Source organism: Erpetoichthys calabaricus, chromosome 1 (genome assembly GCF_900747795.2).
Source record: "Erpetoichthys calabaricus chromosome 1, fErpCal1.3, whole genome shotgun sequence".
Classification (NCBI taxonomy): Eukaryota; Metazoa; Chordata; class Cladistia; order Polypteriformes; family Polypteridae; genus Erpetoichthys; species Erpetoichthys calabaricus.
The window spans coordinates 290,102,245-290,122,337 of NC_041394.2; the positions used below are offsets into that span (position 1 = coordinate 290,102,245).

General features: G+C 36.0%; 1 protein-coding gene across 2 annotated transcripts in view; it reads left to right on the forward strand.

The window, feature by feature from the left end:
* utp20 (UTP20 small subunit processome component) overlaps positions 1-20,093 on the forward strand; it is a 154,666-nt gene that overhangs the window by 26,512 nt on the left and 108,061 nt on the right. For both annotated transcript variants that reach the window (XM_051928458.1, XM_051928462.1), the window contains exons 11-20: positions 4,494-4,571; positions 5,329-5,507; positions 8,140-8,283; positions 8,888-8,976; positions 9,178-9,283; positions 15,950-16,100; positions 16,197-16,259; positions 16,351-16,509; positions 16,637-16,713; positions 17,594-17,673. In XM_051928458.1, coding sequence (XP_051784418.1) covers positions 4,494-4,571; positions 5,329-5,507; positions 8,140-8,283; positions 8,888-8,976; positions 9,178-9,283; positions 15,950-16,100; positions 16,197-16,259; positions 16,351-16,509; positions 16,637-16,713; positions 17,594-17,673 — 1,126 coding nt within the window. The remainder of the gene's footprint in view (positions 1-4,493; positions 4,572-5,328; positions 5,508-8,139; positions 8,284-8,887; positions 8,977-9,177; positions 9,284-15,949; positions 16,101-16,196; positions 16,260-16,350; positions 16,510-16,636; positions 16,714-17,593; positions 17,674-20,093) is intronic.

A 20,093-nucleotide genomic window follows, 5' to 3' on the forward strand; every position in this document is an offset into this window, starting at 1 on the left:
ACTTGTTGACTGCGCAGCCGTCACTTGAAAAACACCGCCCATCATATTTGAATATTTTTGTACTTATTTTTTTGTCTGAATCTTTGCTTAAACTTTATCAAGCCGCTTGATAAGACAAATATGTTTGAAGAATTGCGGCATTACTTAGCACTAGTAGAGTGTTTATTACAAAAGGTATTATTTAAAGTGTGTTGTTTTGGAATGCTCTTGAAAATTTTGAATAAATGTACAGTGAATCCAAACTTAATCAGTTCCAGAACCCCATTCGAGTTCCAAGACAATTTTTCCCCTTTAAAATAATAAAAACTGGATTAATCCATTCCTAAGTCCCACAAACTCAAATTTTCAAAATGATTTTAACAGTAAATACACTGGATTTTAAGGTAAAATATTAACTTTTAATAATAATATTTGAATAAAAACGTAAATTAAAAAAATAAAAACCTGTATTTACCTTAAAAAGCAATAAGATCTTTCTTAACTTCAATTGTAGCTCTAACAGCTTTCCTCTTATTTTCCTCACTACACTTTTTAGGACCCATGGCGTATACACTAAGTTGTTATTATATAACACAAAGCAGGCACAAAAGCATAAAATTAGCAGCGAAAATCACACAAGATGCTTTCACTACAGCTTCCGACAACAAACTGAACAACGAAGCATAATGGTGGCCCAAGCTCTGGGGAAACGTACACACAAACACACATGAACAACGTGCAGGGCATTAAGATTACAAAGCAGCGTTTGGATTCCGGGGCAAAATTTGCTCAAATTTTTCGTTCAGATTCCAAGTTGTTTGAGTTCTGGGGCATTCGGATTCCTGTACCGTGATTAAGGGGTATAGGCATTTAAGACGTATTTCTGTTACACCAGTACTTTTTGCTGAAGCTGAAAGTGGATCCCATTCACAATTTAATCCTGAAATTCAATTTAAAGTAGTAATAAAAACAGAATTACCATTGTTTTACATGATCAATTAAATCTGCAATATATTGAAATATAGAACCCTGTTTACAAGTCCTGCTACCTATAGATAGTTATACACTTCACAGGTGGCGCAATGGTAGTGCTACTGCTTTGCAGTAAGGAGACTGTGGAAGATTGTGGGTTTGCTTCCTGGTTCCTCCCTGTGTGGATAGCGCTTTGAGTACTGAGAAAAGCGCTATATAAATGTAATGAATTATTATTATTAATGTTTTATTTGCACATTCAAAATTCAATCTGTCCTCTGTTTTACAATTATAGCACTAACTAGTTTATTGCTTTAGAACAGAATTAAAGTAAGAAAAAATAAGTAAGTTCCAGTTTGGAAGTAGAAATAAATATTAGTAAAAAAAAAAAAAAAAAAAGTAACCACAAATTTTAACATAACTGTTAATTGTTAATTGTTTCTGGATTGTCTGGGCAATCTTGGCGCTTATATTTAAGGAGTTACCGGCCAACAGGGGTTGTCGGTGGACCTAAAGGCGAGGTAGGAATAAGCACTGCTGAGCTATTTGGAGGAGCAGTTGTGATTTTGGCAGCTTTATATATATTCTTTTGTATATAGAGTTATACAGTTAGGTCCATAAATATTTGAACAGAGACAACTTTTTTCTAATTTTGGTTCTGTACATTACCACAATGAATTTTAAATGAAACAACTCAGATACAGTTGAAGTGCAGACTTTCAGCTTTAATTCAGTGGGGTGAACAAAATGATTGCATAAAAATGTGAGGCAACTAAAGCATTTTTTTAACACGGTCCCTTCATTTCAGGGGCTCAAAAGTAATTGGACAATTGACTCAAAGGCTATTTCATGGGCAGGTGTGGGCAAGTCCGTCGTTATGTCATTATCAATTAAGCAGATAAAAGGCCTGGAGTTGATTTGAGGTGTGGTGCTTGCATGTGGAAGATTTTGCTGTGAACAGACAACATGCAGTCAAAGGAGCTCTCCATGCAGGTGAAAGAAGCCTTCCTTAAGCTGCAAAAACAGAAAAAACCCATCTGAGAAATTGCTACAATATTACGAGTGGCAAAATCTACAGTTTGGTACATCCTGAGAAAGAAAGCAAGCACTGGTGAACTCGGCAACGCAAAAAGACCTGGACATCCACGGAAGAAAACAGTGGTGGATGATCGCAGAATCATTTCCATGGTGAAGAGAAACCCCTTTACAACACCCAACCAAGTGAACAACACTCTCCAGGGGGTAGGCGTATCGATATCCAAGTCTACCATAAAGAGAAGACTGCATGAAAGTAAATACAGAGGGTGCACTGCAAGGTGCAAGCCCCTCATAAGCCTCAAGAAAAGAAAGGCTAGATTGGACTTTGCTAAAGAACATCTAAAAAAAGCCAGCACAGTTCTGGAAAAACATTCTCTGGACAGATGAAACCAAGATAAACCTCTACCAGAATGATGGCAAGAAAAAGTATGGAGAAGGCGGGGAACAGCTCATTATCCAAAGCATACCTCATCATCTGTAAAACACGGTGAAGGCAGTGTGGTAGCTTGGGCGTGCATGGCTGCCAGTGGCACTGGGACACTAGTGTTTATTGATGATGTGACACAGGACAGAAGCGGCTGAATGAATTCTGAGGTGTTCAGAGACATACTGTCTGCTCAAATCCAGCTAAATGCAGTCAAATTGATTGGCCGGTGTTTCATGATACAGATGGACAATGACCCAAAACATACAGCTAAAGCAACCCAGGAGTTTATTAAAGCAAAGAAGTGGAAAATTCTTGAATGTCCAAGTCAGTCACCTGATCTTAACCCAAATGAGCATGCATTTCACTTGTTGAAGACTAAACTTCAGACAGAAAGGCCCACAAACAAACTGCAACTGAAAGCCGCTGCAGTAAAGGCCTGGCAGAGCATTAAAAAGGAGGAAACCCAGCATCTGGTGATGTCCATGAGTTCAAGACTTCAGGCTGTCATTGCCAGCAAAAGGTTTTCAACCAAGTATTAGAAATGAACATTTTATTTCCAGTTATTTAATTTGTGCAATTACTTTTGAGCCCCTGAAATGAAGGGATTGTTAAAAAAAAATGCTTTAGTTGCCCTACATTTTTATACAATCATTTTGTTCACCCCACTGAATTAAAGCTGAAAGTCTGCACTTCAGCTGGATCTGAGTTGTTTCATTTAAAATTCATTGTGGTAATGTACAGAACCAAAATTAGAAAAAAGTTGTCTCTGTCCAAATATTTATGGACCTAACTGTATATCACCTAGTGATCATTTTTGGTGGAAGTATATACTGTATACATATTTGGTGCTAAGATAGTTTTTGATTTTGGGTTTGGTGCAATTGTTTTTGTATATACACACACTTGTTCTTGTGTGCATTTTTCTTTCCTGCTGGAGGAGCTGCTTGAGCCAGAGAAAAAAAGAAAACCTTCATTATTGGAGTGTGTGTGTAGTTTTTTGTAGGAGTGCACTGTTTTTGTAAATACACCATATTTTTTCCTTTTTTTTTTTTTTTTTTTTTTTTTATTTCTGAAGAAGTATCAGTGTTGAAGAACTGTGTCTCAAAGCCCACTTGACAGTACTGCATTTTGGTTGTACAGCACTCTTGTAAATAAACTTGTACCATTCACCCTTCAATTTTTGTCTGTGTCTCATCTCTCCACTGATCCTGTTCGGTTCATAAACTATCAGAAGTCCAGAGTGTAGGCTGGGGCCACTTACCTCTACACGGGATATCACAAGCTATCAAGAGACTATATTGAAAAATAGACATTTTTTGAAAACTCTTTTCTTTCCTACTAAGGTAGAAAAATTGTTGAATGCCCCTCATATATGATCTTGATAAGAACATTTAAGTGCATACCTTGTCGAGGTGGAGCCTTGTTTGACACAGGCCAATGATACAGGAAATCTTTACAAATTTACACCAAATCAGGAAGAAGAAATGGTGACTGTTAGAGCTGGCCAAGTCAAAATCGTATTGAAAAAAATGTATTACAACTTTTGCAACAGTTGGTAGAAGCAAAAACGCCATCTGTCATCACAATGTTGAAGCTGTTTTTAAGATTGCCCCTACTCTATGTCAGATCCTGACTCACAGTTATACGAAATACTTTTTAAGCACGTTTATTTCTTCCAAACAGAGCAACACTAACTGTTGAAGCTAAACTTGTGCTTTCTGTTACTGTTTTTAGACATTGCTTGTGTTTTTGTTTTGAATATATGAATAAATAATAGCAAAGTGCATTGTTTCCATATTATTTATTTGATTATTTCACATGATCCTATTAATGGCACTGACATTCTGCCATACTTTCAGTGTCATTTTTGTATTTTTATTTTATTTTTTTATAACTGGAGCAAATTATAACTAACAATTTTATTAATTATTGTTAGTTATTCATCTTACATTTGCAGATTAAATTATTATTTTTCCTTACTTGGTTGTTTCTTTACTTAAAATGTTTAATTTGTCCTCAGTGTCTTGGTTGTTTATCTTACATTTTTCTGATGCTAATAATATGTTCTTGACTGTAGATTTTTACAAGTGGAATGGATTGTGAGCTGGTTTTTCCATTTTCTGTAAAGATGTTTGAAATGAAACAGTTTGAACAGGTAATCAGTGTTATGCATTTTTACATTAAGTGGCTGATAATTTTTTTGTTGTGTTTTTTTTGTTTTGCTGAGGAAGTTTTAATCTCATTTTTTCATGGAACGCAGACGTAATAACATTTCTCATACAGTGAAATTCACTGGGCAACAATACTGAAGAGCAGCAAACAATATTAAAATGTCTGTGAAATAAAGTTCTAGTTGTTTTGCCTCATCCATATGTCATTTATCCAGTTGTATGCTGACAATGTCCAAAATGAATGGATTATTTGCAAAAGCATTGTTAAATAAACACTTCCCGAAAATCTGAGCAGTGCATAAATGAAATCAGACTTTTGAAGTGAAGTAATTCAGACTTGAATAACAAATGTGAATTATGTAACACAAGTATTTAGCTTTAATTTCCTCAGTTTAGTTTCCTTTTTGTAAATATTTAAATTGTACTTTCTTATCTTTTCAAAATGTTTGTGAATTCAGTGTAGTTAGAAGAGCCAGTAAACATTTAGAGCAGTAAACCACATAACTTAAACATTATATAATATTTTAAGTTTAAAGTTGACACTCCTTATAACATTTACAGTATATGAAGGTGAGCACGATGAGTTAATTCAGTTGTGTTTACAATGAATTCAGTTAATTTTGAAAAATTCAAAGCGCACCAATTAATGAGGAAGCTAAATTTCAACTTATAGAGGCTGTCATCAGGAGACCCAAGTGTTCATTCAGTATCTGACACTTATTTCCATTTGTTATCTTACAGCTGTTTCTTCCCAGTTTCTTGCGCTATTTAGAGCAGATTCTATGTACCGATGACCAAATCACCCAACAACACGTATTGCAGGTGCTTGTTAAGTTGATTCTGATCAAAGCAGAGCCTCCAACTGATGGATCAATGGCCTTTGAAAAATATCCTTTATTTTTTACTGGGAAAATAGCAGGGTAAGACTTTTTAGAGCATATTAACAATGTGTTAAATTGCATTTTTGCTTTCCCTTAATATCTTGTATGTGTAGTATTTGTGATTATGCAGGAAAGGTATTTTAGTATATTTAGAATTATGATTTTATATTTGGAATTGCACATTTTATTCATCCCAGATTGATGTGTGCTGCTCTCTCTGTGTTATCATTAGAGCCTCTGTAACTTCAAATAACTCAAAACTGAATTGCTTACATCTCAGTATAACTTAGTTATGAGCATTCTAAAATGCTAAGCATCTGTTGATTTTTAGTAATATTGCTGCAGTAGATTTTGGTTTACAGAGATAATTTTTATATTTTATGCCCAGGGAAAGGAGAATATATGCGTTGTGGGGAACAGCCCAGACACAGGCAGGTAGACATTGTTTAAAGCAGGGGTTCCCAAACTTTTCAGCTCACGACCCCCAAAATAACCGTGCCAGTGACTCGTGACCCCCACTATCCTCGGAAGTGGTTAAAATATACAAATGTTGCGCGCAACGGTGCACATGCGCCAATAGGCCTATCCAAACACGAGAATGACAACACGAAAGAACACAATGGTCTAACAACCATATAATTTTTTTTAATAGTAATTTACTCATTTGTTTAATTTCAACAAAATATCTTATCCAAACAAGAGCATGACAACAAAAAAGAACATAACGCTCTAACAACCATATAACTTTTTTCATCCAGCTCAGAAAACTTATCGATCCTTCCTATTTCAACTCGCTCAGTCCAGCGCTCAAGTTTTCTCTTGAATGCGTGGATTTTATCATTTAGCGAAATTATGTGTGTGTTCTCACCTTGAAATGACATATTAAGTCCATTCAGTTTTTCAAATATGCAAGCCAAATACGCTAGCCTTGTTAACCAGTCAGGATCAGTGAGGTGATCAGCGAGCTGGGACCCATGCTCCATCAGAAATAAGCGCACTTCGTCCCGCAGCTCAAACAGGCGGCAGAGCACATTCCCTCGCGAAAGCCACCTGACTTCTGTATGAAAAAGCAAGCACTCATGCTCCGATCGCAGTTCGTTACAGAGAGTGGCAAACAGTCTGATATTGAGTGGATGCGCTTTTATATTGTTGACCATTTTTATCGAAGTCTCAAGAACACGTTTAAGTTCTGGGTCAAGTGTTTTGCTCGCAAGAGCTTCTCTGTGTATAATACAATGCGTGAATTTTACGTGAGGCGCCACTTGTAAGACTCTTGCTTTAAGACCTTTCTTTTTCCCCAGCATCGCTCCAGCACCGTCTGTACACACACCGACGCACTCGCTCCAAGAGAGTCTGATGGCTTTTTAATTTGCATGTTTTTTTTAAATGTAACTATTAACTACTACTTTTTATCTTTTGTTAGTTATGGATAAAATGTTATTTCTAAAAAATTAAATTAATTAATTTCTAAAAAGTTTTTAAAAAGTATTTGATTTCTTGGAAATCATCTCGCGACCCCCCCCCCCCCCAATGTCTCACGACCCCCACTTTGGGAACCACTGGTTTAAAGCACCACCACACGTTTATTTACAAGACTATTTACACAAATGAAGCATACACAACCCACTTCACCCCAAAGTCCAGGCCTTCTTCCGCAATACCTTTACTTTCCCGACTCGAGCCATCGAATGGAGGGAGGCAGCCCCTTTTATGCTCACCCGGACGTGCTCCAGGTGCCTCCTGATAAGCTTCCGCCGGCCCTTCCTGGTGTGGCAGAAATATTGGCTGCACACCCGGAAGCACTCCGGGTGTCCCTGATCTTCTTCCCCCCAGCACTTCCGGGTGTGGCGGAAGTGCTGAGGGCCAGGGCTCCATAGGCATCGGGGTGCCCCCTGGCGGTGACCATGGGCCCCTATGGGGTTGAGCTTCTAAGCTCTGTTCCCGTGGTCCCCAAAGCCACCAGGGCGGTTGCCCCCTTGTGGTCTGGAGGAGGTGTAAGCCCTCCTCCAGTCCTTCTGGGCATCCCGGCTGGGTACCACACCCAGCTGCCTGCCACAGCGTGAATATTTGAATGGAAGATATGATTCTTCCATTACATTCCACATGATAATACATGACAGGTATTTTTAATGCTAATATCACAAACGTTGCTTGAGAGATTAATCAAACATTCACCTTAAGTTGTTCATTCTTACTAAACTGTATACTAAAGCCTTTCTGCATATATTGTACTTTAAATTTCATTTTGCATTATTGTGCCCTCTCTCAAAACACACGAGTTTACTTTAAATTACATAATCAAGATACTACATATGTAGATTTACAAGGTCTTTTTATCATTATGCATTTAGCTATTTGTTGTTGCTGTGAGGCCTCTAAATATGTCTCCATTTACTACAATTATAATACCAATCTTTTCTATGTTTTGCTTTCTTTAAAAAAAAAATCCCATGAATTTGACGTTAAAAAGGTCATTAAGAAACCATTAATTTGAAAAGATCATTGCTGTCTGTTTTCAAAAAGACGTCTTGTTGCTTTCAGTTTGTCATGTGACTCTATAGTAAAGTCTTGAATGCAGTTTTATTAATGTTTTGCCTCACAAAATAAGCATAATGGGTGTTTCATTGTAAGTGCTTCATTTGTTTAGAATATGATTTCATTGAATTTTTAGGATGGATATGAAGAAATACAAAAATCTAAATTCCATTGTACTTGTTTTGGATTACTTGTTATCTTTAATTGAAGTACCGAAGGATAACACTCTTGTTGAACTGTCACACGCATGGGCTTCCCTGGTAGTTCTTCCACATATCAGGTAAAACAATACTGTTAAAATGATGTCAATAAAATTTGTTCACTTTTGCAGTCACCTTTATCAATGGCTATTATTTGGTCTTCTGAAATCTATCATTTAGGTGTGCTTCCTGTATGAAACAGTCTTTCCTTTCACTTTTGGCTATTGTTGTGAGCCACCCTTTCCCGTTTCCTTCAGTTCTATTTAGAAAATGATTGTATCAAAAACATGGGCCTTTGAACAAATATAATGCTTTTTGTTCAAGTGCAAGTTTAATTTTATCCTCTTGTGTTATTTTATGAGTAATTTGAGGTAAAACATTTGTAGATAGTTTTAAACCGTACATATTAAACATCGTTTGATACTATGTACAGAGTAAGAGGAACTAAGTAGTATTTTATTGTTTTTGTTTTGTTGAGTTTAAGTTGAAGAATCTAAAAGATAAATTTGGATTTTCTTTCATTAAAATGTATAATGAACATTGAATGCATCTTAATTGTTATTTTATTTACCAAAGGTTATTTAGAAAGTGATGTTTAAAATACTGTGGTATGATGGGACAATTGACTTTCAATGATTATGTTTTTTTTTTTTTTTTTTGTTTTCCTCTTTTCCCCAATTTCAGGCCAATTGATGCAGACAGAACATTGCCTCTTCTTACCTCGTTAATTGATCATCTATTACATGCTGTTGGTAGCAAAGTTATGGGGAGAGGTTAGTTTGGAAACTTGACTAAACATCTAAGCAAAAACGTGAAGTTCTCAAGTAAAAATAAACAAATTTTCACCAGTCATTAAGATACATGGTTAATTTTTGCTCTCCTAGTCAAGATTCAGTCCAGTGAGTTTGTTTTTATTGTTTTGTATTTTATATATATTTATGTGCTTTCAAATATATCTATAATCATTTTTTCAGGAGCTCTTTTTGTAGCCCGTCAAGCTTTAAGCACTCTTCTGAGCTTTAAGGAATCTTCAGAAATTCATAATCTTGTGCCTCTAGATCAAGTAAAGAATATTGTAAGGTAAATCATGAATTTATTTGTGTTTCCTTGAAGTTTAAGATTCTTTCAGCATCATTTAAAATGATTCCTAACTTATGTCTGGTTTCTATGTATAGAATTGTTAAGGATGGGATGTATCCATTGGTTTTAGTTTAGTTTCAGTAGCTTTTAACCTATTGTATTCTCAATATACTATCTCTGGAAAAAGAAATTTAAGTATTTGCTACACAGAGCAATTTACAACATCTCAATACATTGTAACATGCAGTCATTTGCTTTCTACACATTTTACCAAGTAATAAATATTTTGTGGGTAAATGCTAGATATGATGTAATAGCAAAAGTAAAGAACACAGTGCAATGTTAAATGTAAGTTGCTAAATTCAGAAACATTTTAATTTCCTAATATCTTTTGTGATGAACCTTTTAATAATATGTAATAACATGTATTCATATGCACACATAGAAAGTGTTTTTCTGATTTTCTGTTTTAACATATGGGGATATACCTGTATATACTGTAAATGCTCAGCATTAGAAAAAAGTATGTACACTCAGAAACACAGGATTAGTAAATTAGTGTTTTAGCCATTTTTTTCTGAATATGATCACAAAATAATAAGTTGGCTTAAATTTACTGAATTATATCTACTTATTTAGCAGTGGTTCCATTGAAAGTACAAGTAGTTCTCGCTTTCTGAGCTCTCAATATGTGAGTTTGTCTTTATGAGAATTTTTTGCCGCAAAAGTAAAAAAAAAAAAAAATTTTTTGTAATTTTAAAAAAAAAATTTGCATGTAATTTAATGTGCATGGCCCAAAAACACCATCCGTGCAAGTGTAGCCTATCTAAAGGCATTGTGAGAGATGGTACCCTCACGTGGTACACCACACCTGCACTTGCTTCAAGTACTACGATAGAATGATAGATACTTTATTAATCCAAAGGGGAAATTCACATACTCCAGCAGCACCTTACTGATACAAAAAACAATATTAAATTAAAGATTGATAATAATGCAGGTAAAAACAGACAATAATTTTATATAATGTTAACGTTTACCCTCCCGGGTGGAATTGAAGAGTCGCATAGTTTGGGGGAGGAACGATCTTCTCAGTCTGTCAGTGGAGCAGGACAGTGACAGCAGTCTGTCGCTGAAGCTGCTCTTCTGTCTGGAGATGACACTGTTTAGTGGATGCAGTGGATTTTCCATAATTGATAGGAGCCTGCTGAGCACCCGTCGCTCTGCCACAGATGTCAAACTGTCTAGCTCCATGGCAACAATAGAGCCTGCCTTCCTCACCAGTTTGTTCAGGCGTGAGGCGTCTTTCTTCTTAATGCTGCCTCCCCAGCACACCACCGTGTAGAAGAGGGCGCTCACCACAACCGTCTGATAGAACATCTGCAGGATCTTATTGCAGATGTTGAAGGACGGCAGCCTTCTAAGGAAGTATAACCGGCTCTGTCCTTTCTTACACAGAGCATCGGTATTGGCAGTCCAGTCTAATTTATCATCCAGCTGCACTCCCAGGTATTTATAGGTCTCCACCATCTGCACACAGTCACCTCTGATGATCATGGGGTCCATGAGGGGTCTGGGCCTCGTAAAATCCACCACCAGCTCCTTGGTTTTGCTGGTGTTCAGGTGTAGGTTTTTTGAGTCGCACCATTTAACAAAGTCATTGATTAGGTCCCTATACTCCTCCTCCTGCCCACTCCTGATGCAGCCCACGATAGCAGTGTCGTCAGCAAACTTTTGCACGTGGCAGGACTCCGAGTTGTGTTGGAAGTCCGATGTATATAGGCTGAACAGGATCGGAGAAAGTACAGTCCCTTGTGGCGCTCCTGTGTTGCTGACCACAGTGTCAGACGTGCAGTTCCCAAGACGCACATACTGAGGTCTGTCTTTAAGAAAGTCCACGATCTATGCCACCAGGTATGAATCTACTCCCATCTCTGTCAGCTTGTCCCTAAGGAGCAGAGGTTGGATTGTGTTGAAGGCACTAGAGAAGTCTAGAAACATAATTCTTACAGCACCACTGCCTCTGTCCAAGTGAGAGAGGGATCGATGTAGCATATAGATGATGGCATCCTCCATATGCTACATCGATCCCTCTCTCACTTGGACAGAGCACTACGTGCCATTTCATTATCATCTTTCAGAAAGTGAAAGTTAAAAGCTATTTGAACTGCTTTCATTTGCTGTTCGTTTATCTTTAGAATTTTTTACACCATTTTTTCAACATGCCATAAAGACACAAAGGTACACTGGCCAGGACTTCAAACAAGAAACAAAGAAGAGCCATAACTTTGGAGCAAAAGTATGAAATTATAAGACAACACCAAGCTGGAAATACTGTTAAAAACATCTGTGATATTTATTCTTTGAGCTCTTCAACCATTTGTATAATTTTGAAAGAGAAATATTTGACTGGACAAAAAAAGATGGTGTAAATTCCTCAAATGGAGAAGAGTTTAACAGCATGGGTGTGTGATCAGACAAAAAGGTTAAATTTGCCTGTTACCTAGGCCACGGTTTGCGCAAAAGTATTGTCCATTTTTGTGATGCTCAAGGACAATAAATAAGACTGCATAGAAACTTTTACTGCTACCAGTGAATGGTTTGAGCGCTGTAAGAAGAGAGCAGGGGGCATAATGTTAAGTTGCAAGGTAAAACAGCCAGTGCAGATAATGAAGCAGCAGAATCTTTTCCACAAAAATTAGAACAGATAATTGAAGAAGAAAATTGCACGCCCTCTCAAATCTTTAATGCCGATGAGACGAGATTATTTTGGAAACAAAATGCCATCGTGGAGCTATATTGCAAGAGAAGAATCATTGATGTCTGGATTTAAAGCTATAAGAGATTGCCTAACTTTAATACTGTCAATGCAAGTAGAGAATGCAGACTCAAGCCATTGCTCATTTATAGGTCAGAAAATCCAAGAGCACTAAAAAACCTTCCTGTCATATGGAAATCCAAAAAAACGCTTAGGTCACTGCCTCACATTTTGAAGATTGTTTTTCTCATCATTTTATCCTCAAGGTAAAACAATAGTGCAAGAGCACATAAATTCCCTTCTGTATCCTCATTATTTTGGATAATGCACCTGGGCACCCACCTGTTCTGCAAAACCATCATCCAAAAGTTAAAATAATTTCAGATTTGAAAAATTATTTTGCTTGTTATTGGCAAATTTATGAAGAAAAGAAAAAGCATTGTTCAAAAGTGACCAAAATTGAATGTTACAATTTTAGCATAATTTTTTCTCCACGATTTTTTTGTTTAAATGTAAGTTTACTTTTGATGAAATGTTAATTCTAATAATACATTTGTGTTTCCTTTGTTTATTTGGCAAAAAGTTATGGTAAAATTTTTTTAGCAGGAACCAAAGTGATAATTTTTAAAACATTTCTATGGGAAAATACAGTAATCCCTCCTCCATCGCGGGGGTTGCGTTCCAGAGCCACCCGCGAAATAGGAAAATCCGCGAAGTAGAAACCATATGTTTATATGGTTATTTTTAGAATGTCATGCTTGGGTCACAGATTTGCGCAGAAACACAGGAGGTTGTAGAGAGACAGGAACGTTATTCAAACACTGCAAACAAACATTTGTCTCTTTTTCAAAAGTTTAAACTGTGCTCCATGACAAGACAGAGATGACAGTTCTGTCTCACAATTAAAAGAATGCAAACATATCTTCCTTTTCAAAGGAGTGCAAAGCAAGCAGTCAAAAAAAAAATCAATAGGGCTTTTTGGGTTTTAAGTATGCGAAGCACCGCCGGTACAAAGCTGTCGAAGGTGGCAGCTCACACCCCCTCCGTCAGGATCAGAGAGAGAGAGAGAGAGAGAGAGAGAGAGAGCCACAGAAAAACAAACAGTCAAAATCAATACGTGCCCTTTGAGCTTTTAAGTATGCGAAGCTCCGTGCAGCATGTCCTTCAGGAAGCAGCTGCACACAGCCCCCCTGCTCACACCCCCCTACGTCAGCGCAAGAGAGAGAGAGAGAGAGAAAGTAAGTTGGGTAGCTTCTCAGCCATCTGCCAATAGCGTCCCTTGTATGAAATCAACTGGGCAAACCAACTGAGGAAGCATGTACCAGAAATTAAAAGACCCATTGTCCGCAGAAACCCGCGAAGCAGCGAAAAATCCGCGATATATATTTAAATATGCTTACATATAAAATCCGCGATGGAGTGAAGCCGCGAAAGGCGAAGCGCGATATAGCGAGGGATCACTGTAACTCGCACTATACGCGTTCTCAATTAACAAGTGATAATTAGCTTGTAAAGTCGAGAACTACCTGGACTAAAATGAAGTCTGAAGAAAGAAAGCCAACATAGCACTAAACAAAAGGCTTTGAGCACAAAACGTAGGAGTTGATGGGTACCAGTGTCAAAGGAACATATGAAGTTGGACAAACGAGAAGAAGTCATTCAGTCCATCAAGCTATTTCTTTTGCTAACAGCTAAGCAGAAACCAGTACCTCATTCAGATACTTCTTAAACATTTTCCAGGTTTCTGTTTCAGCTGCATGGCTCAATAGTTTGTTTCAGATTTTCAAAATTCTTTGCATAAAGAAGTGCTTTCTGGCTTTAGTCCTAAATGCACTTCCCTTTAATTTCCACTGGTATCTTCAAGTGTATACAGTAACGTGCAAAAGTATTCAGTCCCCTTGAAATTCATCATAATTTCTTCTGCAGAGACCTATTTTATGGAGAGATCTTGTAATTGTGGACCCATGCACCTTCACTCCAGTTTCAGCCAAAGAGCATTGCAGACTTCTGAAAGTGATTGTTGGATTTTTAGTAGCCTCTCTCACCAACATCTTGCTCTGATGCTTAGTTTTGAGGGATGGCCTTTTCTAGTAAGATTCTAGGTGCTGTGATGAACCTTCCACTTTCTGATTATGGATCCAATAGTGCTTAGTGGGGCATTCAAACTGTTTGTTTCTCACATCAGCAGGATGCTTCTTTGTCTTCATTTTTGCAGTGATTGTCAACAAAGACTATTGCCCTTACAAAGATAGCTTTTAATATTCAGAGAGATAAAAGACTCACAAGTAGTACCTAATTATGTTTAATTATGGTCAAATGTCTGTCACCTTTGTGTTATTTGTGTAAACCTGGAGCTTCCAAAGCACAGAGGTTTAAATACTTATGCCAATAATAACTTTTGAGTTTTTCTTCTTCAGTTAAGTATCTACAGAAAATGGTTTATTTTGACTTTGGAAATGTATTTTACAGCATAACAGTTCACATTAAATATACAAAATGGATAAATGTGTACAAACCTTTTGTCATGCAGAAAATGATGACTTTTTAAAGTGGTTAAATACTTTTGCACGCCACTGTAATTCTCTGTTAAGTGTTTTTAATAATTTGAAAACCTGGTTTAGGTTTCCACACATTCTTCATTGCTTGAGACTAAACAAGTTTAAGCCTCTTTGTCTGGGCGTGACACATCCTTAAGTTCTAGGAGGCACTTAGTTGTTCTTCTCTACACAGATTCAAGTGCAGCTCTGTCTTTCTTGTAGCATGGTGACCAGAATTGAGCTTACTACTCCAGATGTGGTCTCACTAATGTGTTAAATAGTATGAGCATAGTCTGATTTATATTCAACAGTTTTTTCAATATTACCTGATATTTTATTTTCATTTTGTATCTCTTCTGCACATTGCTAAGATGATGAAAATTTTGTTTCACCATAAACTGCTAAGTCCTTTTCAGAAGGATCTTGTATTTATAATTTATGTTACTTTTGCCCACATGTATTACTTTGAAGTTTTCTACAGTATATTAAACTACATTTTCCAAGTGCCTGCCCAATTGTAAAGCGTGTCTAGGTCTTTCAAAATTGTTTTTGCCTCCTCCTCAGTGTCTGCCATTCATCTAAGCTTAAGTGCCATCTACAAATTTCACAAGTTTACTAACTTAAACAAAATCTATGTTATTAATTTAAATCTGAAAAAGTAACGGTCCCAGGACAGACCCCTGATTAACACCACTGATAACTTCCTTTTTATCTGTACTCTGTCTCCTGCTGGTTAACCAACTTGAGACCCAGTTTTGTAGGTTGCCTCTGATGCTTACAACTTCTAATTTTAGAATTAATCTTTGTGATGGAGCTGTATCAAAGGATTTTTGTTTTGCTTTTGTAAACAATTGCAGTTACCTCTTCAAAAAAACCTAAAACATTGGTTTGACATGATTTTTCTTTCCTGGACCCATGCTGGCTATTGTTTCATCTGGGTTCTCCCTGAATTCTACAAAGGTGTCCCTCAGTTTCTATTTTCAGTTGTGGAACTACCTTTGATACACTGCAGCAAAATGTCCTTTTGCTTTAAAATATCCAGTGACTTGTAAAGGTATTGTCTTTGGTCAACTTTTTAAATTATGTTCTAAATTAAAGGTGATTCTCTTGACACAGAACTGAATAACTTCATTGTAAAAGTAAATGTATTTTCAGCTCAATTGGAATAGTAATCTTGAGCCACTGGAAGTGTTCACTCCAGTGATAGCTTTAATTTGTGTTGGATTACTTTGTTTGTTTCAGAATAAAGGGTCTTTCCTAGTCTAATAACTAAAACTTAATGTAGCAGCAGAGCTTTATTTTGTATAGAAGGAATTATTTTTGTGTTCTGTTTAGTAATTTACACATTTTTGATCTGTTCTTGCTCTATAGGCAGTTTCCATCAGACCAGTCTTCTCTTTTGTTTGCTGACTTGTATTATACAAGACTGGCACTAAATGGATGCATGGAACACCTCTCTCAAGAAGCAATGCTCGATTTGTATGATGTTCTACGTCACAATCTCTCATTAAACAAAACAAAGGTTAAATTCTGTTTAATCTTATTTTCTGCATATTAATATTTTTGAAAAATGTGTGCAGTGAGTGTCATATATAATATGGTGTTTGTTATCATTTAGGTCCGCCTCCTGACTTTAAGAATCCTTAATCACTTTTGTATTAATCTACCAAAAACTGAGGAGGTAACATATTAATTTTGTTGTAAATTGTATCTTTGTAAACTGTCAGTAAAAAAACACTAACTGGTTTAAATATATGCTGTGCAATGTGTAGATGGATGGATATGGGGAACCACAGACAGTGTTTGCTATTTGTCTTCAAGCTGAACTTGTACCTGCAACTGTTCATGATTATCGTGAAAAGCTACTCCACTTACATAAACTGAGGCATGATTTAATACAGCCTTCTGTACCTAAGGGACATTTGCAGGAGGTAGGTGGAATATTCAGCCATGAAGTCCTTTAAAATATTATGTTCCTTTAAAAAGTACTTTAAGTACAGGGAAGAATATATTTGTATGTGTTTAATCTGAAATATTCCTTATATTTCGTTCTTGAAGGTTCCCTTATGTTATTTAATCGGAATGCTCTATATTAACTTCAGCCCACTATGGGACCCAGTGCTTCATCTTATAGCGTAAGTGACTTTTTTTGGTTTGAGTATTAAGCCATTTCCATGCTTGTTCTTGCTGTATCAACAGACATAGATTTTACATGTTTTTCCTCTGGATATTGTTCATATGTTTTTATATGAATCTTCATTGTGCATTGTTGTTAATTAACACAGATAATCTTAATCCAATTTAATCCAAATCAAGGTTGTAGAAGGTCAGAGCCCATCCCATTAGTTTTGAGTACAAACAGGAACGAGTTGTGGACAGGGAGCTTTGAGTTTGGTTAGAAAGTTGAAAACAAAATCTCTTGCTCTATATACAGTGTCAAAAAATGTAAATCTTTTCTTAAATACTGTAGAATGACTGTCAGATTATTTTGATGCATTTGTGTCCCTGTTGAAGGTTAACCACAATCATATAAACCACAGTGGGAGTGGGATAGTTTGTTTAGAATTTCAGAGTGCAAATGGAATATTCATTTCAATTTGTCATTATAGCTTACATTGCAGTGAAATTTTGTTTTGTTACTATTGGACAACAACAATACAGTGGCACAAATAACTATAACAACATATGTGTCTGTATATAATAGAATACAGCAATGACTTGAAGGTCCTTAGAATTTAATATCCTACACAGTCTTGTTGCAGTGCATCAGGTTAATGCCAGCAGCCATGAGTTTTGCTTTTTTTTTTGTTTGTCAAGAATGCATTGTCTATGTGAAGTGTTGCCTTCAATATTATTATTACTTACATAACATAACTGCCTCCAACCTGTTTAATCCATCATTGGATTGCAGGAGATTTAGAAACTCGGCAGCTTTTGGATGCAAGGTAGAAACCTTTTGTATTGCTTAAAAATGTGTGATGAAAACTTTAATTTTTACATTTTTTCTTGTTTTAGTTCTCATGCTCGAGAAATGGACAATAAAGAATTTTGGAAAGTATTTTACTTGCATTTGAACAATGCTGCACTTTTAGCTGGTGAGTTAACAACTGGAATGTTAGGTGAATGAAGTAAAATTTCTTCTTGTTTCAGATCTACTTTATAGAAGTACTGTCATTAACTCATAAGCAGAGTTGATTTTTTTCAAAGAATTCTCCACCCAGAAATATTTTTTTAAGTCTATTATCTACACCATATTGTTTTTAGTAGTTGCTAAGATAAAAGGAAAGGTGGGTCTTAAATTTACAAGAGGAATTTTCAGAAGTGGATTATTTAAACATTTTAACGAAAATGTATATGTTTGAGATGTTGTGATATTGAATATATTGATTGTGCAGTACATTAAATGGAGGTGTTTCTCATTGACTTTTTGATATTATTTGCTATTTGGTCACCGTTTACATTATTTATGTGTGTATACACATACATGCTGTATAAACATGTACAAAGATGGAAGCACACGTTTACTCCCTCAAACTGGGTCATTTTAGAGTTGCAAACTACATTTATTATAGTTTTTTTTTTTTATAATTAAAAACATTATTTTGGCCCTGGATTATTTTCAGAATGTCCAATACTTTCAGCTACTAATCTAAAACTAAAGTGTGTGCTGCTATAGCAGTTGTTGTACATATCTGTTGGGCTTAGTCACAATGTTACTTGTAACAAATTTTCAGTTATGAAAAGATTGAAATTCTGTGCCTGATACATATGATTTATGCCGTGGAGAGGTAGTGAACATCATCTGTAAAAGTTGCCCAGCACTCTTGTGATACCGTTCACATTCAGAAGTTGGATAGTTTAGTGAAATCCTTCGTATGCTTCCTTGTCACTAGAATGTAAATGTATCAGGCTCTTACTACCCACTGTCCATTTCTGAAGAACCTTCACTTTTAAAACACAGCAAATAGCTTTCTTCTTCACACGCTTTATGTTCTGACAGCATGCATTCAGCAGCCCTGCTGCTGCACTGCACAAGCTATTTCAACAGCCACACTTTGTCACTAGCCACAGTTAACTGAGGGGGTGTGGGTGTGACTTAAGTGCTAGGAATGGTGTAATGGTAGAGAAGTTCTCAGTAATAGTGGGAAGCTGATTAAAGAGGACTCAATTGTCCAGTCTGCTGGGATTAATATTCTGGGCCCCTGTAGCATTAGGGCTAAAAGCATAGGTTAGCCTGTGACTATATCCTGCCATGATGAAAGCAGAAACATTTTTTTGCATTTCCTTTTTATAGTAGTTTCTTATGATTTGTTTTTCTTCTCTGTTTTGTTAATTACTTTTTTCAGTTTACATTTTTTTTATTAAGAGTAGCATATTCTGGGATATATAGCCATAGGTAGACCCTTCTCATTAACATGTGAATCTTAAGTAACAATGAATGTAATAGTGTGCTGCATCCAGTAGAAAGCCAACCTTGCATGAGCAAAGTGCAACAGAACAACAGTGCAATGCAAACATTACATTGCCCATATCTCTCTCCCATTGCTAGCCAGTAAAGAGCAGATCATGACAAATTGTAAATTTATGAACATCTAATGAAAGAATGTGTCTTTTTTATTATTCAGTATTAAATAGCTTTCTGAATCAAACTTAGGATATTTACATGTAAAATGCTGTCCCTAATAGACATTATATGCACACAAAGTTAAACGGCATGTGCAGTTTGTACTTTGATTACTAAGTAATTATTTTCATAGAGTAATATTTGAATGAAAATATAATTTGTGGTGTTACAAAAATTGCAATTCTTAATTTCCTTTATTGTTTAATAATCTATTGATGTTATGATTCCTGTAGAATACATTTTAACATTTGGAAATTGTAACAATACTATCAATGTAAATAGAATATGAGATGGGAAAAAACTATTCTTGAGACAGCTTATACAGTAATCAGTGTGATTGTGTGCTATATTTTTAGGGGAGTTTGCTCAAATAGAAGGAATAACATTCTATTCAAATATAGCAGAATAGTTTTATGCATTTAAGATACTGTAACATAATGAGATTTGTGATGTTTAAAATATAAACAAATCAGCAACATATGTATTTTACATCTTGTTAATAACTTGTTAATAAATTGTATAACCATAGCTAGATTAGAATGATGTTTGTGCTTTATCATTGTGAATATTTAACTGTGTGTCAAACGGGTATAAAATAATGAGTAAGTAATCTTTCATGAAAAACATCTCTTAAACATCAGTTTTACTTTTGTAGAAAAAAGTGTCATTTATTATGCCCACCCTGTGTGACAATAATAAATGTTGGAAATTGAAACTGGATTAATTATCAGATCTGCATCTGGCAATGCCAGTAATTAATCAAATAATTGGGCAAGGCCCCTACTTATTTTCCTTACCTTTCTCTCTCTCTTGCAGGAGGCAGTTCTCCAGCCTTTAGACATATCAAGATAACTGAAGTACACTTGTTTTAAGAAATAGAATAATACAGTT